The sequence below is a fragment of the Anopheles coluzzii genome, chromosome 3, assembly GCF_943734685.1.
Source record: "Anopheles coluzzii chromosome 3, AcolN3, whole genome shotgun sequence".
Classification (NCBI taxonomy): Eukaryota; Metazoa; Arthropoda; class Insecta; order Diptera; family Culicidae; genus Anopheles; species Anopheles coluzzii.
Genome location: NC_064671.1, coordinates 65419123 through 65444925, shown reverse-complemented (window position 1 = coordinate 65444925; position 25803 = coordinate 65419123). Strand labels below are relative to the sequence as shown.

The 25803-nt window shown below is 43.8% G+C and overlaps 1 protein-coding gene across 2 annotated transcripts in view; it reads left to right on the top strand.

Moving 5' to 3' along the window:
• LOC120960171 (uncharacterized) overlaps window positions 1–25374 on the top strand; it is a 284474-nt gene extending 259100 nt beyond the window's left edge. For both annotated transcript variants that reach the window (XM_049609379.1, XM_040384180.2), the window contains 9 exons: window positions 7744–7877; window positions 11370–11659; window positions 12619–12696; window positions 13180–13368; window positions 21187–21406; window positions 21486–21777; window positions 21855–21974; window positions 23166–23511; window positions 23591–25374. In XM_049609379.1, coding sequence (XP_049465336.1) covers window positions 7744–7877; window positions 11370–11659; window positions 12619–12696; window positions 13180–13368; window positions 21187–21406; window positions 21486–21777; window positions 21855–21974; window positions 23166–23511; window positions 23591–24701 — 2780 coding nt within the window. In that variant the 3' untranslated portion in view covers window positions 24702–25374. The remainder of the gene's footprint in view (window positions 1–7743; window positions 7878–11369; window positions 11660–12618; window positions 12697–13179; window positions 13369–21186; window positions 21407–21485; window positions 21778–21854; window positions 21975–23165; window positions 23512–23590) is intronic.
• Window positions 25375–25803: the final 429 nt, after the last annotated feature.

Here is a 25803-nt window from a genome sequence, read left to right as displayed (position 1 = left end):
GCGGACACGTATGTGTGAGTGTGTGTGGTAGCATTTGTCAAATGGATGATGATGATTGTGCAAACCGTGGCAGCAGAAAGGCACGAATACACGTTGATCTGACGCACGCAAGACTGTTCCGGGGAATTGTACGGTTTCTTTAAAATGCTTTCTGCTTTAAAGCTTTCTTGTTCTGCTGAAAAGCAACTGTTTGATTTTTGCTGATTGTGCAAGTACTTCCTAGGAAGAAATACTCTTTGTGTGTCATTTTTGAGAAAATCGTTCAAATTAAGGCAACGCGATCGCTTGTAGCTGTGTAAAGATAGACAATATGATTGCCTATATGTGCCTAAAGATAAGCAAGGAGCTTAGCTTTTTTCTCCTTTTAGAAACAAGAATGAAGATAAAAAGTAGGATTTTTTTTCATCACTTATATGATTTCGTGACTATTCATTTAGTAAAATACAGATGGTGTAAAGTATAAAGTGAAAATTATAAAGAAAAATGAAAGAAAGACAGGATTGAACAAAATAAAGAGCATAAAGAGAGAAAGAGAGAGAGAGAGAAAGAGAGAGAGAGAGAGAGAGAGAGAGAGAGAGAGAGAGAGAGCGAGTGAATAAGATAGGATAAATTGAAAAGTAATATATAAGAAAAAAATAAAACGTGGAAAAAGAAACAAGAACGGATAGAAAAAGTAGGAAAGGAAGAGAAAATAAAAAATAAAAGATAGCAAGAGAAAAAAAGAACGGAAGAAAGAATGTTAAATAAAAACACACATTATGTAATTTTAGTACCAAATAAAAATCAGAACAAAAATAATGAGAGAAATGAAGAAAAAATAGTAAATCAATGAATGAATAAACAAATAAAGGAACAGGTAGCATGAAATAAGAAAGCAAAACAACAAAAATATAGAAATGAAGAAGTAAGGAAAGAAATGAATAAGGAGAAAGAAAGAGAAAGAAAAAAGAACATATAAAAAAAGAAAAAGAAATGATTCGTTAGATAAAAAGGAATAAGACAAAATGGCCCTCAAAAAAACAAAACAAAAAACTTGAAATGTAAAGAGATAAAGCAGCTTTTAGTATGTTTCTCGTCACTGCACCCATTACACACAGTGTAAGTGCAGTATGACGTTTAAATCGCAGTGGAAGAATCGCGACAGCCACTCATACTGCCAAGCAATATATCTTCGCGTGTCATCCCAGCACACGCTCACGACGTCACAGCATAGCGCACACAGTGCCACCGACTGAGGGCATAATAAAATATTTCGTCCATAAAATAAATCTGTCAGAAATTGTCACCCATCAATTCATCAATCGAATCAACGTCAATGGGAAGTTCGTGATTTGCCCGAAACGGGCTCGAACGGGGCCCCAGGTGCACGTACCCACAGGCGCTGGCAGCAAATCGTGACTGTATGCTGTGTGTACAAATCACGTGAGCGGTGGCGGTGAGCTAACCGAAACCGAAGCTCCGTTTGAAGAGCAGCACTATTGGACGATTTTCCGACCGATATGAGTCCTCATCGCTCAATGAAAGGAGTTGTTAGGCAGGCAGTCAGTAGACAGAGAGAGAGAACAGAGAGAGAGAGAGAGAGAACAGAGAGAGAGAGAGAGAGAGAGATAGAGGGAGAGATGTAGAAAAAAACTGCACGATCACAACACGGTTCGTGCGATAAGACGTGCGGCCGTTCCCGGAAAACGGTCCCTACCCAACTCTGCCAGCACCGGCGGGTGACACTCGGCCCAGTGGAGTGTTGCTAATCCGCTCAGGCAGCGAAACCTCGGCTGTTTCTATCCATCCCCTCGCCGCAAGATGCTCAGATGGCGATCTGGCACACGACGCTCGCGAGCCGAGTTGCATATCGTCGCTTGAGTGAGCAGCTTAATGTTATTATCTGCCGCCGTGCCGAAAGTGGGATGTGATTGCCCCTACTGGTAGACGACCCGGCTCTTGCAGTGTAGATAATGCAATAATGCGCCTCAGCAGGCACTAACATCGTGTGTATGCGTGTCAGTGTGAGGTAGAAGCACAGACACAGGCAAGACACGGATGGGGACAAATTTTCCTTATGAGCTTTTCTTTATTTCGGCGACCATCAGATTATGGCTCGATTTGTCATTGGCTGTTCGGGTTGGGGCACGGGCAAGTAGTAGTCACGTTGGCATAGGGGGGGGGGGGGGGAGAAGATCATTTACCATGGCTTCTCTTCTCGGGTCGGGGTCCTATTAGCTTCCTGTCCTCCCCGATTCCACCGGTCCGCACTTTAACAACCCAAATCGGATCAGCCCGTTTGGTGGAGGGCTAAGTGAGCATCTTAAGCAATGGGGGGGACAGTCGGCCACCATTCCCGGCGACATTAGCTACCAGTTCCGTGGAATGTTCGCTCGGGGAGTTAAGTTACTACCCTCAACGAAAGACACACACACGCATACACCGCATACACCGAGTGGTTGGCCAATAGTCGACGAATCTTCCACCCGGTGTGGCACGTGAGGATTTTCCACATCGAAAACGTTATTTGCCTACGCCATGGGAAGCAATTTCGCTCAAGTTGTCGTTGGTTTTGGGGTTGGGAACGAACTACGGAGGACGGGCCCCATTGCCGCACTTCCCTCTCTCAACACCGACCAACAATATACCAGGACTGCTCTTTTCCAAGGTCATGATGGCTGGTGATGGCGCTTTTGTTACCGAAGGAAAATGACGTTACGTGCTGTGCGAGAATGACTGGGCGAGGTTTTGATGCTGATGATGTTTTCGCTCTCGCGTCTCGTCAGGGCTTTGCCTCGGTATGAAAGGAAGAACTAATTGATCAAAAATTGTCAAACAATGGTGAAGAAGCTGGATGAAGAGACGAGATTATTTATGTGGACGGAGGAGAACACGAAAATGCTCTCAAATTAATCAGCAATTTTGATGGAAGATATTAAGCACCTAGAATTTGAAGTCCAACATTCAAAATGCATGCAACTTTAAGAACTTCAACAAATTGAAGATATTGAAGAAAGATAAGACAACCTGCAAACTTCAGCAACGAGCTGGATAGTCACAGAAAGGCCCAATAATTGTCGGGAGCTTATGAGTAGATTTTGTTGGAAGATATTAAGCACCCAGAATTTGAAGTCCAACACACCAAAATTCTTACAACCTTAACAAATTCAACAAATTAAAGATATTGAATGGAGAACATCACCTACAAACTCCATCAACGAACATGGAAATTCACATAAATGACCAATAATTGTCGGCAGCTTATCCAGTTATGCCACGTATCAACCGTACCGTCATCATCTGGAGCCTTTCTGCCAGAAGCGCTGTTTTATTAGCTCACTTCTTCCACGGTGACATGATTAACGCGCCCCGCCTTTGGATGACATTTAACCGGCCAGCTTTCATAACCAAATTTCTCCCTAGGGGAGAGAACCCCCGCAGCCAGGGAGCATTGGCGCATTCCGAGCGATAACCGACGATGATGGTGATGAACGATGGTGAAGTGGTGGGATGATGATGACCTGTGTCCTGGCTGTCGTCTCGTACATCTGCCCAACCCCTGGAAGGCAATGTCAATAAACCTTTGCGGATTGATTTTGATTGCGGCGGAGGGTTTGCTGAGAGGGTTTTATTAATTTATCCCCCAATATAATTTGATGAACGGGTGTGTGTGCGTGTTTGTGGTTCCACTGGGACGCGCAGTGCTGGTAAATCGTTACACGCTCTGCTGTGGTCTTTACTAAGGATCAGGCATGACTAAAGGAAAGGAAAACGGGAGAGCGCGGAAGGTCAATTTGGAGCAGTATTTGCAAGTGTATGTTTGTGTCACAGATTAGAGGAAGTGTTCCTGCTCGTTCTTTGTTTCCGCCGTTTTGTTTATCCACCCCGTATATAATGATTCGCATAATTCAAGTCGGGGATCAGCATTATGAAAGCGATAGCGAGTGTGAGCCGCGCACAGCATTTGGATATTTGGAAGGAGCTGAGGAGTGCCCTCACACTTACATAGGGACTCATACGTGTAGCTGTGCGTGAGGTTGAACCTCTAAAACCTTTGCCTAGAGGGGGTGGGATGGCAAGTTGGCGCGAAAGTACCGCAGTAATTTACTTACTATCAAACCGTGCAGGCAGCAGTAAACTTTAATCCATTAAAATTACACAGCGGGATTAGGGACAGAGCACAGGGAACAAATTAAATTGCAGCTGGTGGCTCGCGTGCTTGTGATTGTGTGTGTGTGTGTGTGTTTTGGGGAGAAGAAAACCGTGAAACAAAAGGTGAAACAAGAATTTTCATCCTGTGCGAGCAGCCGCGACATTTTGCCTACATGGAAAAAACATGCAAGAAAACCCCGGACAGATTTCGAGCGAAGCCGTCGTTAGTCACTTATACGTGACATAATCTTTAGTTATAAACGAGTAGCAGCAGCAGCAGTAGAAGAAGAAGCATTTTTTTCGCACAACCAAACCACCCGATGCTGCCCGTAACCTACTGCTAATGGTAATAATGCCATCACGACGGGCAACGACGGTGGCTTTATTGCGCACACCACGGCTGACCTTTGACACGGCACAGATACACGGTCCGGCTAATCCCTGCCTCGGACGTGGTCGAGATCTTGAGCGTATGTCGTGCTAATTAATGGTCATTTAATTCTGCGGAAACTGCGACCGACAGCAGTGGAGTGGTGGCTCCGGGACATTCCGCTGGAAAGCTTGTTCAATTATTTGCCCGCGTTCACTGAAAGAAAACGACCCCAGTTCGGACACCGGACGGCAATTGCAATGGTGGGACTGTTTTATGATCAGGAAATTAGGAAAGGAAGCGCTGTTACGAAGACGTTTCGCTTCGGTTTCGCTGGGTGCGTTACTGGTTTTATGGCGGCGATGGAAGGGATTTCCCTTTCTTTATGTTTCGTTTTGTGGTTTTATTATGAAAAATATTGCAACTTTTATGCGCCAAAGGTTGTTCTTGTTCTTTTCCTTTCCGAACTGATATGCCACCTTGGCATCACGCAGCTGTGGCGTTTAACTTTCGAATGGATTGCAAATGTTTGGGCACCACTTTTTTGGTTGAGTTTTAGAAAATAAAATTCACAAAAAAAACATCGTTAAGCTGCCACGAATACGCTGGATAATGCACCTTAGCGCTTCGGTTATACACTGGTACAGGAAAGCGAAGCAAACTCCCGTCACACGCACACGCGACGCGGACGGCAACAAATTAAAGTTTCACCTCACCGTTTGACGGGCTGCACGAACGAATTTCTTTGGCCCCTTTGCCCCTGGATTTTGCGTCAAAATCTTTCGCCTGGATTGTGTGCTTCCAAAGGAAAAATGCATTCCGGGGTCGAAGTGGCACGAAAGAAGGTTGGGTGGGGTTTATACGTTGCAAAAAGAAGCACAAAAAAAGAGTCTTAGCAACGAAAAATAATAACTGCAAAGAAATGAACTTTCTGCGCCATGGTACCAGCCGGCCAAGCGGAAGCGTACAGAGGTGGATTTATCCGTAAAAACTTTAGCCAACCGGTAGCTTGCCAGAAAGCGCCCGAAAGTATGCAAGAAGCGCGCCCGCGCGCTGTTCGGTTAAAATATGCTCGAGTTGTTTGATCCTCGATTTTTGCTCCTACACTCACACACATACAGTCTGACTCGCAGCACAAAAAAAGACTACGTGACGCTTTGATTCGCACGAGATATTGGTGCACTCGCTGTGTGTGTGTGTGTGCGCCAAAGTGTGTAGAGAATTTAACATAAACTTTGCCCGAAGCCCGGAAGAATATTGAATTTATTAAATTAACGGCAGGCGGTTACTTTCGCCGTGCCACTTACTTTCCCGGCCGAGTTCGTTCGTTCCCGTGCGAGATTTCCGATTTTTCCGGATCATTCGCATTCGCATTCCTTTTGTTTCCCAAAATCCTGTGCCTTTCCGCCGTACCAAAAAGGTACAAAGTTGCTGAGGTGATCCTTCTCTCGGATTTTGCTCACGTCGTCGTCGGAAAAGGGGGCTCACACTTTCCAGCACGGTTACGGACGATTGTGCTTCGGCTTTTAAGCGATTGAAAATTTGCACCGCGCTGGAAAAAGTTTTCCTGCTACCTACGTGCTTGTTCGCTGCCCTGCCGTTCCCCTTGATTCTCCCGTGAAAAGAGTAAAAATTAACCAAAGTTGTAGCAGGTAACCGTAACCGAAGGATGGGGCAGCTAGAGTTTTGTGGACTCCTTCCGACAAACGTGTGCCGGCGTGTTGTGGGTGATGGAGCTGTGGAATGGCTTCCTGGTGGTGGGCTTTGCGGTGGACGGATTTTGATACAGTGAAGTGTGACATACGGGTAAATTGGATGTAGTTACCGGCAGGGTTTGCCGTGCGGAATGCAAATCAAGCGCCACCGGGCGAACGGGTTGGGTGGGTTAAGGGCAAAGCCACCGCAGGAACCGCAATCGAACATGCAGCACCGGTTGACCAGTTGAGCAAGGTGCGCTTAGGAGTAATGGTAGATTGGGAGGGGGGAGTTTTCTTCTACTTTAATGGTTTAAAGCTGCAAGCGGAGATGATTTGCATTTCATCGGGTTGTTTTTAATGCGCTTAAAACTATGCCATTCGTGTTTAAAGTTGTCTATTAACTGAATTTTAACATAATGCACTTTATTCAATTTGTGGAGGTCTGTTCAACAATCGATTGAATGTGTTAGCTGAAACGCCTGATAGTATGTAATTATGTTTATTTTATTTTTTCTTTATTATTTTTTATTTAATTAATTGTTATTTCTCACTTGATGTTAGATTAATTACTCTTTTCCAACCCAATCATTTCTTAAAATTGATTTTGTATTAATTTTTTAATTTTTTTTCCTTAATACTTATTTAAAAAAAAATCTTGAATTTTTTTGTTCATGCATGAACACATGAACACTATTTATAACAATCATAGCGCCTAAAAGTATGCTATTTTTATATGAGATATTTTATTAACTGATACTGATACATATCTTGGTATTGAATTCTGTCTTCCTTTTTGTAATAAAATATTTATAACTCAATACAGTAGAACGTCGATTATCCGGGCAGCTCGGGACCGGACGGTTGCCGGTTAATCGATTTGCACGGATAATGGTTCAAGAAATGTCATTTTCATATAAAAATTATTTTATTACTAGTTTTTTATTAGTTTTATGATTAATCCAACTTGAATAAATCGATGAATTGTTAGTAAAATATTATTTTATTCAATAACTATAGGTTTAACAACTGTTCATGCACAAAAATGAATATCGAAAATATCACTAGACACTTTAGAGCTGCACAAAAATCTGGTTGCCCACTTGACAATCGCTGCAAATGTTCGCTGTACGTTTGAACAGCTGTCTCATTTATGCGCACGGTTAAGCCGCCCGCCGGTTAATCCGCCCCCGGATAATCGACGTTCTACTGTACTTATTATATTTTTCTGGACATAATTCATTGGACAGAATTACATATAGCACCTTATAACAATTTATAGCTTATCATTTACAACACATGAATACTATTTCGAAAATTATGTAACACGCCTAAAAGTATGCAGTATATTGTTCATATTTGACTTTTTAAAGCTATAACGGGACACTTTTAAGGAGGATTCCCAACATCCTTCAATGCGTTTTTGATTGAAACATTTAAAACATCCATTTTCCCGGAGCAAGATACAAATTATGCTAGATCCTTCTGAATACGTCTTTCAATATTGATTCCAACTAACTCCATCTCTATCTGCCCATTTCGTTTCAGCATGCAACCGCACCCTGCACGGTGAGGCCGGAAGAACGTACGAGCTGCAGATACAAAACCCCCACGGCGTGTATCCATTCGTGTGTCACCTAAACTTTACGGCCACCGGTGGCCTCTACGGTGACATTGTACAGGTAAGCACAAAACGGTACTCGTAAAAATCCCCCCTTTGAATGACATCCGCTCTTGTGTATGTGTGTGTGTGTGTGTGGCTGCGGCCCGAGCTTCTATGTCCGTGTACCTCTGCGGCCCATTCATCCGTCAACGACGCCGGGCTTGCCGGGTTCGTTCGAACTGCCGAAGATTGCCACCGGCATCGTCTTCATAAATTAAATTTTCAACAAACCATAATGATAATCAAAAAGTGGCCCGTTTTCTTGTTGCTTTTACCGCACTAATGGATGGTCATAAATTCTTCGCATCTTTTCCTCTTTTTTGTTGTTGTTCACTTCTTTTCCTCCGTCGGTAGAAATCACTCCCTGGGCTCCCGGCTTTCCATCCGTTTTGTTACGATTGCTATTGGTTCGCCCGTGTAGAAGGTACTTTCTCATTTTTACTGCAACGCTTTCACCATTCCGGCACGCCCGGGCGCGTTTGTGGGTTCTCGTCAGGCGCGCGGAAAACTACTGACAAACGTCAAATCGCATGTTCGACTACCATTTCGCTTTTGCGTTGAAGCTGCCTGTTGGATGTTCTTTTTTTGTTTCTTGGTTTTGTTCTGAAACAGAACACAAACCCCAATTCTTCTTGCTACATTGAACGTGTTACGGCGAGTGAAACGGGTAGGAGAACGGTAGGGCCCGTGGAAAGACACCACCAGCTCATTCACACGCCGGCAAGGACGAAGCGCCGAAATCAATAACCAAATTGAAAGTGAAAAATGTGCTCTCGTTCCACGGGGTTTCCTTTGCCCTGAGGGTTGACGGCAGCAGAGAGTGAATTTTCATGTTCATCTCTAATTGATAAATAGGGAAAAGCGAAATCTATGCAGTGTGTCGGGTAGTGTGTCTTGGTGAAAGTGTGTGTGTATATGCGTATGCCTTAACGCGTGTGTATGACTACGAGTTGGGGTAGATATCGTTTCCAGAACGGTTTCCTTTCTTGTAGATCTTCCGCATAGGCAGCACACAAGCAAGGTCTTACTAAAACTTTGCGTTTGAGGCTGGAGGAAAGCGAACTTTCTTGGGCTTCTGCCTATAGCGAAATTTGGCTCTGTCGGTGTCTTCTGTCCACTACTTAATTGAACTGTTTTGGAGCACGGTTGGAACGATCGAGCAGAGGTTGTGGTAACCATCAATTTAATTACCGAGCAACAGGAGCAAACACGAAACAAAAAATGCCGCCCGGGAAGCACCGAAATAGTCCTGATCAAAAGCATCTTTGTGATGTATTTTCCTTGTAAACGTCAATCATTATTATATGGTCATCAGGGATTGAAGTTGTAAAGATTGCGCGTGTGCATCTGTAGCAACAAACAAACGCATTTGCACTATAGCGGGCAGGTTGAAGCCACAACTGAAGACATTCGATTCCGGAGCAACAAGCCCACCACCATTGCCTAATGCCACTAAATTAGATCAACAAATCCACGGTGCACGAGGCCAGTTTATTTACATTTAATTCAATTTGCTTCCAATTTTGTTGACTTTTTCATTCGCGCTGACTTATGCTAATAGGTCCGTGGTCCATGGGTGATGGGTGGGGAAGCATAAGTATCGCTGCGGAACTGTGTGTTTCAGGACGAATGAATTCGTTCTCGGAATAAGCCATCTCTTGGCTGTTTGCTACACGGCGCTGCCCGCTTCAAAGCTCTAAAATTGTTTAATTTATTCCGCTAGTCAAACAGAAAACTTTGTTTCACACTTTGATGGACCCGATGATGCTACTGGGAATGGTTGGAGTTCTTTCTCTCTGATCGGAGAACAAATCAAAATTGTTAATGGAGAGGTTTTGCGGGGGCGCACGATGATGGCAAATATCTAATGGATCTAGCTAGTGCAACGCCAACAGTGGAATGTGGTGGTGGCGATTTGTTTGTGTTGTATCAAAGTCGCTGCCAAGCAATGGTCGTGCCTGTAATCGTGTTTGATAATCGAACGGTTTCGTATCGGGGAAAGCTTTGTGAGCTTCTGACAAAAGTTTGTATCTGGTTTCGGAGCTAAAAGATTTCGTTTTATTCGCACACATTGACTGGAACTAACCAATCATCTAATTGAAAAATCATAGATAACTTTGTTTCATGCCATCGCTGGTTTGCTCGATACATATCGTTTAGTTTTATAAAAAGAAAGGCACATATTTTGCTAGCGCTAAAGCGTGCTAGCGCTGGCTTTTTAAATTCGATGTTTCAGTTTGAATTGATGTACAAGCATTTTACATATTTAAAGCAGATTGCATGTACAATGAGGATATAACTATAAATAAGTGAAATCCTAGTAAGGAACGAATGCCGGAACATAACAATTCCAATTTTTTATTCCAGTTGCATACCTTTAGGCGTCTTTATAGCAAACTATGCAACTCACGCGCCAAAACAACGCTTTTTTAAAATAAATGCAACGGCGAACAATAAAATGTTTTAACAATATGTTTCCGCTATAACTTAGGAGAGCAGCTTTCCATGGTTCCTTTTTTAAATGCTGAATAAATTCAGAAAGAGAAAAAAAGAACCATCAAATGTAAAACTGAGCCGCAGGGCATCAGAAAGCGTGTAAAGCTTCATTTTTATACCGTCTTTAGCAAAACCCGCTTGTTTTCTCGATCCCTTTTTTGTAAGTAGCGAAAGTATTACAAAAGATTGTGAGACGCAAAAGAAGAAACTACCACAGCAAAGTAGAAAAAAAATCAGCAAAAAGAATGAACTCCGAAGGGGACCAAAGATTAAGCGAAGGCGGCGATGAAATGGAGAGCTTAAGTGCAAGTAATATGAAAGTTTTTTAATCACGGTAGCCAGTACCAAGGCTGTGCCTGAACGGGAACGGGATTAGTCGGAACCATTAACCGACCATCGTCCCATTTTTTTTTGCTTGCACACTATTTAGGAGATTGTGTGCGAGGTTTTAGCGAGAGCGAGTGAACAATTGCTGTAATGAATATATGAAGAAAAAAAAACAAAGTAATTATAGCAAGTGTTGAGGGACATTAGTTTTGGTATTAAAAGAGAATACATTCAACAGTGAACATTGAATAATGTTTGAATTTAATTTTGGATTTTAATGCGTTAAAACACAGTAATTGTATCTTTTTCTTCAACAAAATCCTGAACTTCCGATTCAACATGAGTGCTGTATAGGGTATTAGGGACAAACTTTTCCATTGAAAGCCTTACTCGCATGAGTAAAAGGGTCCTTAATCTTATTGATACAGATTTATTACCTTTTAGGATTGTGTCAGCTGGACCTGGTTTGGGGCAAAAATAATACAAAAAAATCTGTTTGAAAAAGATTCCTTCTTAAAGGCAGATGTCCGAGCTGTGTCTTTGAAACCCCAACCCGAACATTTTCACTTTAAAGCGACATTTACTAAGAACTTGTTGTTACAAAATTGCACAAAAAGATAAATTTAATCATGTACAAAAAAAAATACGTTATCATTTACATTCATCTACTTTCGTCCTTTTTTCGCAGCTAAATCTAGCCAAGTTTAGCATCGGGAAATTTGTCGAAAACTATCACGACGTCAAACAACACGGCGAGTGTACGGAGGGGTTCATGACGATCAGCGAACAGGGGCTGCCGAATCTGGACGGTCGATGGTGCGGAACGGCTTCCGGCTACACGATATACTACAGCGAGACAAAGTCGGTCAACGTGACGCTACGGCTAGACAAGCAACCGCCGGCCAGTGGCAGCGTGTCGAACGGGTTCGAATTTCGGCTCATCTACAAGTTCCTGCGGCACAGCGATGCAAAGCTAAGGTAATGTGTAATGGGTTCGTTATCGAAGAGGGAGCGGTTTTACCCAGTTTTATTGACAGTAAAAATATACAAACACACACGATTAGAAAAGAGATTAGATTAAAGTTACCAAGGGAAAGAATTTCGTGACAGCGAGCATAATCTTTGATTTACCTGCCATTTGGTTTTATTTTTCTCTGTACCATATCACATCGAGGAATGTGAAATGTGCTTTTCCAGCAAGCTTTCTCTACCATTTTTTCCATGAAAAGAAAACACCGCAACAGCAACAGCCGCGTCACACCCGAGGAAAAAGTGAAAATTGAAAATTCCATTAAGTAATAAACTATAAAAGTTGGTTTTACGATCGTTTCTCGACCCGCCCATACGTTGATAGCACCCATGCCCAAGGTTAGTTGGGATAGCTCTGGTGGCGGGGAAAAGCTAGAAAATATAAATAAAGAAAACTGTGCCCTGTAGGATAGGGCGAGCGTGATAGAAAAAATAAAAACGAACGATGTTAACGCACTCACAGCAACAATGAAATAGGAAGGGAAGGTACGAGCGCACCAGGTTGCCTCCCTTTATGATGGTGGCATTAAATCTAGGTTATTGCATTTTACACATTTTTCTCACTGCGGAAAGGTGCGCAGCAGAAAGAATAGGAAAATCCCGGAATACACAATACGAATGGGCTCGTATCCATTACAATCGATGGGTCCCCACACATACACACACCCATCGTTCATCCTGTGCCGAAGGAAACGGGGAGTAAATATAAACGGAAAGCTTGTATTTATTGGCAGGAGAATAATATGTTCAGTTAATCCTACATTTTTCTTATCATCGAACCGGGCGTGTGTTTGTGCCGTGGGACTGGGTATTATGGGTACGATTGCTAGTCGTTGTTTGTTTTTTTACTAACATGAAACCTTTCGTTTTTTGTGTGCATCTGTTGCTCCCCCTTTTTCACCTACCAGGAACGACAACCGGATATGGAACGGAGATCTCGTCCCCGGGAGCTACTGCAATCGGAACTTTTATGACTGCGACAAAAGGTAAGTTCCGGGACGCTGGCGTACGTGTTTGGATTGGTTGTAGTCGTTCGGGGATGAAACAACGGCAGCAAAAAAAAGGAATTTCCCGGAATCATTGCGTTCGAGCGATGAGCTTTTCCCACGGGGCGTTGCCAGTGGTTCACATCGCAGTTTTAAGCAAGCTCCAGCAGGTCCCACGCTGGACATGAAGGTGTGATGTCAGCTCACGACCCCACGCACACGCATCACTTCTTCTAATCCCGTATTTAAGGGTACGAGATTTGGGTGAAAAACGAACCAGAGCGCAGCAAAAATGGAGCTCTAAAGGACCCGCTCGTTGGTTGCACCCGGCTGGATTATAAATTACCCAATCGACTGCCACTTTCAGCTCGTATACAGCTTGACACAGCGTCACCAGACGATGAAAATGCTGACGCTGATGAATACCTTCTGTCTCTCACATGTTACCTTTCTATCTCTTCCTCTCCACTGCTTTATTTACAGGACCTGCAGGATACGATCGCCCAACTATCCCGGCATTTATCCACGCAATTTAACATGTAAATATTATATTAATCATCGGGCGCCCCCGAGCGGTCTGCACGCGATGATCGTCCTTCGGCAGCCGGACGGGCATAAATTAAACATGAAGGAGCAGGCGACACACCACGAGGCGAACAACCGGATTTTAAGGTAATTCATTATTGATGGCCGCGAAGCTTGCCGACCGGGGCAAGCTTCCGATCTAAACAGTGATGCACGTGTGCAAGAGATTGTTCTCTTTTTTTTGCGGACAGGGCCGCGGAACACATATCGGTGAACGGACATACGGAGATTGGGTTTTTTGTGTGTGTATTTTGGTGCTTTAATGGTTCAAAGAGCTTAGGAATATTGATGGCCGAGTGGGGATGGTTTGTTGCAGATCCGGTTAGCGAATCTCCCACTCAGCGTTAGATGTACTTTTGGTAGAGGATGTTGGATTTTAGTATACAGTAGTAGCCTCTAAATCGCTTGTTTTATGGCGCAAAATTGATCGAGGTGATCAATTCTACAATAAGGCGACTTAGATGTTTCGTTTACACCAAACATTTATTTTACAAACTTTGATGACTCAAACATCGGTTTTCCATTTCCACACTTACCTAAAAATACTTTAGTAAAGCAGTTAAGACTCTAATCTTAACTTAGATCAATAATTTGACGCTATTATTACCAAAGCAAACAGGACTTTAGGTTTTATACTTAGGTCTAGCCGTATGTTTCATGATCCTTTGTGTCGCTAAAAGGAACGCTAAAAGCGTTGTATTGTCCGTCCGTTCATTGAATATGCGTCTGGTGCGTGGACTCCGATTCAAATTACTAAAATCGATAGGAAGGAATCATTCGAATTGCTCTTAGTAGGCTGCTATGAAGAAATCGTTCTGAGTTTCCATCGTACCGGTCGGGCCGTTTATTGTTAGGGCTTGATACTTTGGAGAATCGTAGGAAAGTGGCCCAGGGGTTATTCATGTTTAAATTGTGGACTGGATTCATCGATGCTCCTTACTTGTTGTCCTCATTAAATTTTTACGTTCCAGGCAGAGTTTTAAGGCTCCGACAAATTTTATCCATTGACCATCGCTGTCATCTTTACAGTGCTAACGATCCATTGTTAGTGTTTTCAATCAGTCCTTTATTTTTCCCAAATGTTCTTAAATTTTGTGTGATTTTTAGTGGTCTGCACAACTACAGGTGTAGGTCTAGGCTTAAGTATTGTATGTAGGCTATGAAAGCCAGATGCAATTAATGCATATCAATAAATAAATAAATAAATAAATAAATGAAAATTTCAATCAACTTATTGTAAAACGGAACTTTATCCGTGCAAAAATAGGTTCTTTTCAATACTCAAATAGTAAAAAAACTATGCAGCTCAATTACCCATACAAATTTTTCCATTTGGGACAGTCCCGTTGTAGAGCCGTAAACTCGAACAATTTAACAAGCGTCCCCCCATAGCAAGGTCTGACTATCTGGCTGAGTGTTTATTCAGAATACTACAAATTGTGTGAATATCTGAATTGTCGATGCTTAAAGAATGAATGTCCTACCGGTTATGCATTGATCATTGCTGTTGGCTTTAAGATTACCATTCGCTTTTTTTCAAACTTTTTCAAAACTTTTCAACAAATACAATCAGCAAGAAGAAAAACGGTTTCTTCTTCTTTAGCACAACAACCGCTGTCGGTCAAGGCTTGCCAGTTACTAGTGAAGTGTGCTTGGCTTTCAGTGACTTATTGTTACCATAGCAGGATAGTCAGTCCTACGTATAGGGACACGGTCTATTCGGGACTTGAACCCAAGACGGGCATGTTGTTACGTTTCAAAAGTTGACGACTGTACCCAGTGGTGGGCTTCGAATTGCTTCCCCACCCACCGTATTCTCCAGATCTGGCCCCAGCGACTTTTTCTTATTCTCAGACCTCAAAAGGATGCCCAATTCATGATTTTTTGCCATCGTTCTCAATGACTTGTGGCACGGTGCGTGGTCTTGGAGGAACAACAAATTAACAAAAGTTGCTTGACAAAAGACGCTCTGTCTCACAAACTAATTGACATACAGACGTCAAATTTTGACACGAATCATTTGAAGGTTGGTACTATATAAAAAAATGCATTTAATACTAGCGGCGCCATCTATGTGTCAGACCGGGGATTTATCAGCCAACCTGTTATATGCTGGAATTAACATACACGGGGCCCCTACATTGACGAAGCCTCCCGCGGCCGCTCAGTCCGCGCACCGTTATACCGCCACTGACTGTACCACCAGACCGGTCCAGAGTGCAGAAAAACGGTTTACAAACATTTTAAATGCACCATTTCGTAAGCGAAATCGAGCCCGGAGCTATCAAGGGTATAATCTTGCTGAAAAGCCTGAAATGTATTCCTGGAAAAAGATTTATGAGTACGTCCAGTAGCTCCGTTCAATATTTCCTGTTTTATCTTGGCGATGCATTCCAAGAAAAGAGATATTGCTTAAATCCGATTATACGTGAACAGACTGGGCAAGAGATTGAAAATACATTATAGTAGTGGTTTTTAATATAAAACGAGACCTTTCGAATGAGCTCTTTTGTTTGAACTTTAATATTTAAAGCAAATGAATGTAAATGCATCCTCAAGTAAATTATTAATCATCATCAATGTCCCAAAACCAGGCACCACTTACACAGCCTTAACTGGTTGCTGTGAAGGTGTGTGTCTGTTTTTTATTTGTTCACTGCTGCTGAATTGCTTATCAAAATGAAGCTTCATTATTTACACATGCAACATCAAAGTGACTGATGAACAGAACCGGGCACCAACAAAAAACGCAAAAAATGCTGACAAGCATTTTACACACGGACACATCCCCGCACGCTCGTGTAAAGCCTTTGCTTAATGATGTTTCCACCTATTTAATTCCATGTTTGAAATAAACCACAATTAAACGATGTAACGTTTGTTTTTTGTTACGTGCTTTTCGGTTTTTGTTGTTGTTTTGTTTCACTACTGTTGTGAAGGGACAGAGGAGGGCAAAAACATAAATTTATCACAACCAACCGGCCAGCCGTCTGGGTACATGGTTCATCCGTCACCATGGATCATCGTCTTGCTTACGCTGTCCCGCAAAATATTGCCAACGTTGACATGGGAGTTGGTCAGATTGGTTGATAAATTGGGGTCATGCTATTGTATTGGGTTGGCTTAAAGGAGATGAATGTGTGTGTTTCCACCATAATCAACTCGCTGCATTTTTTGTGTGTCTACAGCACGTGAATTGTTTCTTGTTATGAGTTATAATAACGTTTTGGAAGCCTTTTCCCATAACAAAAATACCCTTTTTCAAACGTTCTCCTTATTGAAACCTTTTCAATCTGGCACGGCCGGAGCACAACAAAAAAAAAAAACAACAGGGACACCCAATACCGATAATCCCTGTTCCAACGTTTTGCGGACAGAATAAATCCAACACCCTGCCCTGCCAGGCATTGGCAGTCACTATGCCAATCTGCGTCACGGTGCGTCACTCCATGTTTGGTGGGGTTGTTAATGAAAATTGATTGCTTGGCTGGGGCGCAGGAGAGTCTTTCCCCACATTCCCCGCAGCTGCTCGGAATGAAATCCAACGCACAAGGATGTTGCGGTAACGCAGCACGGTGTCCGTCATGCGATGCGATGGAAATGTTTAATTTTCTACTTTTCAACTGGATATTATTACTGCGTGAGTGTGCTGTGTTTGTGTGATGCGCTGTACTTGTTTTATTTCGCATTACGACGGACGAGGGAGGTATTGTTGAGTCCCCCCCCCCCCCCCGTTGTAAGCCCGTGCCGGGTCCGGTACACTTCAAACCTCGATGAACATGTGCGACCTGTGCTGCGCAGCTCGTCTCGCATGTTTTAACCGCAAAAACCAGCAATGTAATTAAATATGACCATCTCCGCGGAAAACCGCGCTCAGTTTCCCTTTGATGAGGGCCGTGGCGGCGGCCGGTGTCCGGTTGTGCATTTAAAATGTAACATATTGCACCGGGTTACCTGGTGAGGTGGAGGAACAAAAGAGAGGTGTACATCGGTCAAAGAGGTTGTTTCGTGTGGCGATAGGTAGGAAATGTGCGGGCGGTAAGCTAGGTTATAGCCTTACATTGCAGAGACGGCTTCAAAGCGATACAATAATTAAAATAGTTTTATTCAATAGCAACTTTTTGGATCAATTGAAGCCTTTTCCAAGTAAAATAATGTACACTGGTTTACTATTTCCCTTTCAATGTAGAAATTGTAACATGACACTCTAAACTACATAATGAAAACGATAGAAAAAAGAAATTTGAAAGGGGCTTACGTTCAAAAATCCGTCACAGGGTCATTTTGCTATACCGATTGCATACATGCAGGCGTATCGTACGAGAGAAAACGTATATTTTATAGCACTCACTGCACGCACTCACTTCCAATGCATAACAAGTCAATTAGCAAAATTATCTAACGTAAGTGACATGCCCAGCATCCCGCCAGAGCGCACACCGGTTGAATATGGTTGAATATTTTACTTTAATATCGCCATAAATCGACCACGTTGCGCACCAGGGCGTTTGTTTCTTTCTTCTTTCGGCTGTGCAGTGCAGACCCTTTTGGAACTGAGCTATTTCCTTTTGCTGTGGAACATTGAGCAGAAGGGAGGGCGAGATTTCCTGATTTCAGCTCCCCCCCGAAACTACTTTACACGATCCCGGTGAGTTCTCAGGGGCAAGCGCACACTTTCCATATGGTCGCTAGCACTATAACTAACGGGGCTAACTATCTCATCCACTCGGTCGAATAGAGAATTTACGGCTTTCCATTTCGGCTACGGGCCGGGCGAAAGCGCACCTGGGGAAAAGTTCCGGGCCCGGAGTTTTATCCGTAACGCTGGCAAGCGAAGGCTTTGGCAAGAAGCAGCAGCAGCAGTTGGATGGTGATAGTGAAACGTTGAAAATTTATCCATCTGCAGCCAAAATAGACTCGTTCAGGTGGGGCAGACGCAACCCCCGAGACAGGCTTGGGGCTAGGGGCATTCCTGCCTGGAAAGCAATTTCCAATGCAAAACTTGTAAATTATTATTTCAAATTATTATAGCCAACCGCACATACCCACTCCGACCCACACACACACAGACCTTGTAGCCTTTTCAGTACGGTTGGTTGGCATCCCGAAAAGGAGTAACTTAAAGATGGTGCATTCTTCGGAATGTGCACAGCGCTCTCGTTTGGCTGGGAAATATTTTAAAGCTAAATAGGTGCAATGATGCATTTTAACCGCTCGGCGGAGAGGTTCACCTGCCCACCGCCTGATTCGTCTACCGCCACTATACGCCGGTGGGAAGGTGTGTGTGTATATTTGTATCTAGTTAAGCGGAATTGTTCAGGGGCATTGATTGCTTCGGTTTTCGGAACCATCGTGAGCCGATTTTCGCTGCATCGCATCGCTGCTAGCTTACTGCGGAAGGAACAAGCAAACTTTTGCACGGCGGAGGTGGTGGAATGGTGGAAATAGGAAAGTAAGGTACGGCGAAAAACTTGCTCTCTAGTTTGTTTGGGGCGATCGAGCGATGTTCAGTTCCCGCGACCCGATACGCTCCCTTCGGCAAGTTCCCTCCACAATGATGGTTGTGGTTTGAATGGGGGTAAAACCAGCAAAGGATGTATTGGATTCGAAATGGGATGAAACTGGGATGGCAATAAGTGGGGAAGGGACGGGACGAATATGTAGAGAAAAAAAAGTTAAGGATTTATGGAAAACCTGTTGGGTTAAGGATTTGAGGTAAATTTCGAAACAGATTCCGTGCGGGAAAGAAAGTTGTTCCTTTTGCAAACGAACTCACACTAACACACACATACACACACACGCATACACAGTTCCCACTAGCCTATTCGAGCATAACTTGTCCATGGGGCATGGCTTTTGGTTGAAGCGCAGGTGAGGCGAAGACCACGGCGAAGAAGGCGCAGGGAGTGACTAAAAACTTTACCGTTAACCAGTTAGCCGAACTGGCCGTGGCCAATCCCGGGGCTTAGAAGCGAGTCTTTTGCGTTTGATTGCTTTTCGAAGGAGCACACGGTATGAGTGTGCATGTGGCGGGAATGAAGGTACGATAATTTGATTGGAAAATCAATTGGGCGATACAGCGCTTGGAGTTTTTCGGGCGCCTGTGGTGTGCGGGCAGGGGCTACGGTTGGATGCGCGTCTGGCACCGTTTGTTGGAAGGTGTTAGAATACGTTCGATATGAAAATGTTACATTGAAGTGTTCCGATGTGTATGTTTGTGTGGGAAGTATGTAGGCGGCACAGATGATGGATAGAAGTAATTTAATACTTTTGTGGAAAAATGGAAAAATGGGGAGCCCACACAGCACACAGTGGTTCAACATTGTTTCGAAAAATTGGCGCTTTGCTTTGAATTGAAATCATGACAGGCTGTTGTTGTTGATTTGCTGACATAGTAATGATGCAGTTGAGGGTTTCTAGCGGCTTACAACACATTGTGGTATTTTTATAGTTAAATAAATTTAGTATTGTGTTTCTGTCAGTCAGTAACACATTAAAGCTCTTTGCTGGAATTACGAAATGGGAATGAATTAAATAGAAATTTCCCATATTATATATTAGAGTATGAAACTCAAATTAATTTGTGCAATACATAAACCTTAATTACTATTTTGACAAGGAAAAAGCAGATATTCAAAAGAATTGATGTGTATTGTAAAATAATGATTTCTGGAAGAATGAAAAACAATACACAAGTATTTTCAATGTAAATGTAGCAGAACGAATCATGAACTGAAAACGAAGCAAATATTTAAAAGTAGAGTAGAAAATAAGACATAAAATCATAAAATAAAGTAGAGTGAGCAAAAGTTAAAACATCTTAAGTAAAATGGTACAAAATTAACTAAATTGATAAACAATGGAATTGAATATAAATGCGTTTGATATTAACAATAATCAAAAACCAAAAAATGAATAAATGTGAGTTGGAATTTAAAGAAGACAAAGAAAGGAGATGAAAATGATAAGAAAGGAAGGACCAGAAAAAAAGGGATTTAAAATGTAGTAGACAAGTCAAAAGATAAATCTAAAGCGATAAATTACGCGAAATAAAAAAAAAGTAACTTATAACTAATATTTGTAAAAAAACAAAAGATTGTTGATTTTATTTGAAAAATAATCCATTGACAAGCAATGCATCTTCCTAGCCTATCTATGTATCCTGCCTTGAAAAAGCACCATGCAGCTGGTCCACTTTCGAGGGCACGGCTCATGCGAATACAGTAAAGAGCTATAAGCTTCCTCTAATAAGAAAACCAGCAAAAAATATCTTAATGCTGCGAGTGTTTGTTAAAACACAACTCCTTCATTAGAGTAAACAACGCTTAAACGCCCCATTAATAAAGCAGGGCAAAACTGGCCAAATCGAATTAGCAGACAGCTAAACCCTACCCGCGTGAGGTGTTGAAAAGCGCAATCATTTATATAACGCCCGTGCGTGCATTTGATTGGCATGAAATTGGTGCGGCAGTTGTCCAGTTAGCACAGCACAAGGTGACCTAATAAACGGTTTAAATACGGTACAAATCGTGCGGCCTACGGGGCCCTAGGGGCCATCATAAAAGTGAGTGGTCATTGGTCATTAAAGAAGCAAAAGAAACACACCAAGCCTCGCGTGATGAATCGCACCCGTTTGATTTGGTTAGTCGGGTCAATAAACAAATTAGAAGCGGGTGCGTGTTGATGACCGAAACCGGTAATGCTAATACTTCCTGATCGTAAATTTTTACGACTCTCGGCTCCCTCGGGGCATCCGATGAAACCGTGTCCAATGAAACTCTTTAGCATTTCAAGAAGGGTTATTTTAGTTTGATTTTTGACAAAGAAAACTGTGGAAAATCTTGACAAAAGTTGCGCTTAAATTTATATTTCTCTCTTTCTCTTATTCTTCGCATGATCCTGCAGGAGCTGGGAGCAGTGTGACGAGGCACAGGACTATCTGAGCATTTACGACGGCGCGTCACCGGAAGCACCGACCATTGGGCGCATTTGCGGCGGAGACGTCCTGCCGGATATCGTGTCGAGCGGTCCGGAGATGCGTGTCGAGTTCCACACGTCCCCGTACGATGTGCCGTTCCATCCGAATCCGGTCACCTTCCTGCCCGGCTTCGAGCTGGAAGTGCACGTAAGCAAGCAATTGTTTGTCGGTTTGTCGATCGGTCGATTAACCTGTCTGTGGTTACATTTCCCGTTTGCTCCTGAAGGTGCTGTACGTCAACTCCAACTCTCAGTCGTACATCCGGCAGCCGGGCCGGTGCGAGTTTATTGTCAGTGCGTTCGAGAGTCAAACGGGGGAGCTGGAGAGTCCGCAGCACACGCTACCGCCGGAAAGCTCCTGCCTGTACCACTTCCAGGGCCGACGGCACGAAACCGTGTGGGTTTCCTTTATCAAGTACCACTCGGCCATCGATCCGACCGGGTTCGAGTCACCGGCCGAGTGCGTGACACAGCTACGCATCTGGGACGGGCGATGGTCAGTGACTTCGCGTCCTTACGGTAAGTTTGAATTCGTCGAAGGCTCTCCTCTTAGGGGAGGGAAGTTGAGGTGTGGATATTTATTGTAGTATTTTTAGGCGCACCACCGGAGTACCAGCGCAATGCGAGCTTGATCGAGCAGATCTGTCGCGAGGAGGTGCCGAGACTTTGCTCCCGTTCGTTGGTAGCGAAGGGGAGTCGGCCATGCTCAACGCAAGGTAAGGTTTGGGGATTTGGGTTGAGACATTCTTGGGAATGGGAGTTAACTTGTGTTTACTATCTTTTGTGATGAATCATAGACTCTTTAGTGTTAAGTTTGGTGAGTTTTGATTCTAAATTTCGAAAATTTATGAATTTTAAGAGATTTTAATAATAAATGAAATGACTTAGTCTAGATTCATGGCTATTGAAAGAGTCATAACTGTGTACAAAAGCTTGACTTATTAAAGACTTATAACTCTTCAAACGTATCTGATAAAAAGATTTTTTAAAAGATCATGATTATTTCAAGATTCTCGCTCATTTAGAGATGATGTCTCTCCAGAGACTTTGTAGATATCCCTTACTCTTGAAAAACTCATGAATGTTTAAAGATTCATGGCTCTATAGAGACTCTTGACTCTCTAGAAATTCATTGTATTTTTGGAGATGTATGACATTTATGAGCTATACGAGATGTACGGCAACCTCACTGTCGTACAGCGAATCTAGCTCGCCAGGCTCCGGTGGGCTGACCATGTTGTACGCATGGAAACGGACGACCCAGCCCGTAAAGTCTTTTTAGGCCGTCCACAAGGACAGAGGAGGCGTGGTAGGCCCAAATTGAGGTGGCAAGATGGCGTGGAGGCGTCCGCCATTAAGGCCGGGATAACGGACAGGCAGACGAAGGCGCGAGACCGTGAGCGGTTTCGGACACTCCTGAGGCAGATAATAATAAATAATAAATAAATGACACTTTTGAGATTAATATCAACAATTAAAAGAGTTATTGAGATACATGATATTTTCTGATTTCATGATTGTGTAGAGTCTTGTAATTTTTTAAAGATTCATAACTCTTCAAACATTTATATCGCTGAAGAAATTAATAAACATCAAGCATTTCTATTCATAAAGACTCTTGACTGTTCATAAACTAAAGACTCTTCAGAAATTTAATACTACGTAGAAATTAATGGATTTTGGAGATTATTTACATTCTAAATGTTCATAACTTTTTAACTCTTCAGAATGTTTGAAAGCAGGAGAGTTAAGATATTAACGAATATTTACATATAAGTGATTCCCCAAACAGTTATGACTCTTTCGAGAACCTCAAATTGAATGCGCAGGCTAAATACTCATAATTCATTAATTGATAATTCATTCACTGTAATATTAACCATTCGCATTTTGCATTCTACCTGCAGAGAGCTATCTGTCGACGGGCTCCGACCTAACGATCGAGTATCGGCCCAGCCCAATCGGTACGGCACGGCTTTACGGGCCAGCGTCCGCGTTCAAGCTACGCTACGAGTTTGTGGACAATTCACTCGGTGGAGCTCCTCTGGAGCCACTCGTAGCTCCATCCGCCATGCCAGAACCGGCCGCACTCGTACAGTTCCACCCGAAGTCGTGCGATCGTGTCTTTCGCTCTTCCTCCGCGTCGCGCGGCATCTTCCGATCGCCCTCGAACGTGTTCATGTACGGTCGGGGAGGTTCGCCGAACATTTCCTGCATTATTCGGTTCGAAGCGAGCGGCGGTGAGAGTGTCAGGTGAGTAATTGGAGCTCTTAGTAGCTGTAGTTCTTCACCATGAATGTCTTAATGAGAGTATTTCTTCCTCTTCTTTCAGGTTAACGATCACACGGGCACGCTTTGGAGGTAGATCTTGTCAGAATTTGCAAAACCGTTCGGGTCGTTGGCACTGCAACCATCACGGTGGTCCCGTATCAGACCTGCGCATCAGTGAGGTACCGTGGACGGATGTATCGCCCCTACCGCGTGACTGCCTGTGCTCGGACGTGTCCGGCTCGATTACGCTCGCCCCACTAGCGGCCAGCATTGTGGAGGTGAAGTTCACCACCCTGCAGATGGAAGTGGATCAGGACTTCCGGGACTTTTACTTCGAGGGACGGTACGAGTTCGCACGCGACGGATGCGAAACCGATTGGTCCGAGCGGCGTCTTCGGGGACGTAGCGGCGATGCCTACCTGAAGCCGACGCCATGTCCTGCGCTGATACAACCCTGGCTGCTGGAGCCCGAAACGGACAGTAGCTACCTGGTGCTGAAGCTAAAAGGCTTCTGGATGCCACCGTTGCTGCAATCGGCACCGCCCTGTCCAACGGACGCCCGCATCACGGTATACTCCACGAACAATCCGAAGAACTCACGCGATCTTTGCCCCTCCGGGCCGGACGTGGTGGCGTTCTCGGATGGTTGGGATCGAGCGTACGAGTTCAGCGCGATGGAGATCTCCAAGAGTCTCATCATTGAGTTTAAGAGCCCTCGCCGACCGCCGCTCGAGCTGATCGAGTACAAGTTCTCGTGGATGGAGATCTTCCCGGCGCACGACTGTCCGCATCGCTGCCAGGAGCTGCAGGCCTGCATCCCGGCGGAGTTGTGGTGCGATGGAAAGGTGCACTGTCCCTCCGGACAGGACGAAAGCCCTACGGAGTGCGATCTACGGTTGCCCCTATCGCCACTGCACGTTGGTCTAGCGGCGGCTACGCTCACGCTAGTCCTGTCGCTAGCCGCCGGCCTGACGGCCTGTGCACGACGCAAACGGGGCGAAAAGAAGCACCTGCAAGCGGTCCACCTGGATACGGCTGGGCGGGGTGTCGGGTATGGGCCACCGCTTCCGCACCACGCCGGGGCAGGCTATCCGCACGCCAACCATCACCTGTCGTCGAGCCATGCCCTGACGCCCCTCTACCTGGACCCGTCAAAGGACAGCTTCTGTTGACAGGAGCTGGAGACTTCGGTGTAGCCAATGCCGAAGTCGTCGCAGGACTTTTACTACTTCGCGTTCAACGCCGGCACCAACACAAGCAGCTGTTGAGTGGTCGGAGATGCTGAACGGTCGCGAGGTGCACACAAGCCCAGTGGCGTTACCGATCGCAATACTTCGAGCGAACGTACTTCAAGCCAAGGTGATATTTGACGCACACGTAGAGCAGGTAGAACGTGTGTGTATTTCAAATCCCCCTTTATCCGCACCCTCCCGGTTAGTAGGAAAAGGAATTGTTTTAGCAATAGCAACATAGCGTGCTCGATGTAGCATTTAACCCGACTACGTCGTGGCACGGCGAGCGGCATATAGCACACAGATACACAAACACAGGTTGGTTTTTAATTGTGACAATCAGTTGAGACAGTTGACAATTCTGCTCCCCCCTCCCTTCCTAGGAGAAGCTAGCTTGTCATGGGACTGGAGGCGAGCAGGCGCAACAATACCCCCGCGTGCGGAAGTGAAGCAAGAAAAGGATTTGAATGTTGTACATTTGGAAATTACTAGTAACTAAAATGGTTGTGATGGCCAGTGTAAGAAATTAAACACACACGGAAAGCGTGCTAAAACGCTATTTAGAAAGGGAATTAAACGTTTTAATTTTCCTTTTTGCTTTAACTGCAGTAGGCCTATTTCAATGGTTTTTATGAAGTTAGTTTTTTTTAATTCTGCCAATGACAATGAAAAGTGTTGTTTTTCGAAATATTTTATCTCATTTGAAATAAATTAACAAAAATTATGAAAAGCAGGACTTTATTTAAAGAAGAGCTCCAGTTGATTTCACAGCAATGCAAAGAGGGATATGTCGCCTTTTAAGTGTAGCTTCAGAAAAGAACAAACTCTATAGCGCAGACTAGTGTTAGCATACATCATATTCCACTGTACATAGAAGCTATGTGAATGAGTTGCTGAACAAAAAAAAGTCCTACTAGCTTCGTTTGCTTTTAATGGTTTGGTTTGAGTAAGCAAAACTACCTACACCATTGTACAAAGAGATAATACTTTTATGAAAATTAGATTTTTTGTGTTTAACTTTATCTATCTTTGCGAGACGCAA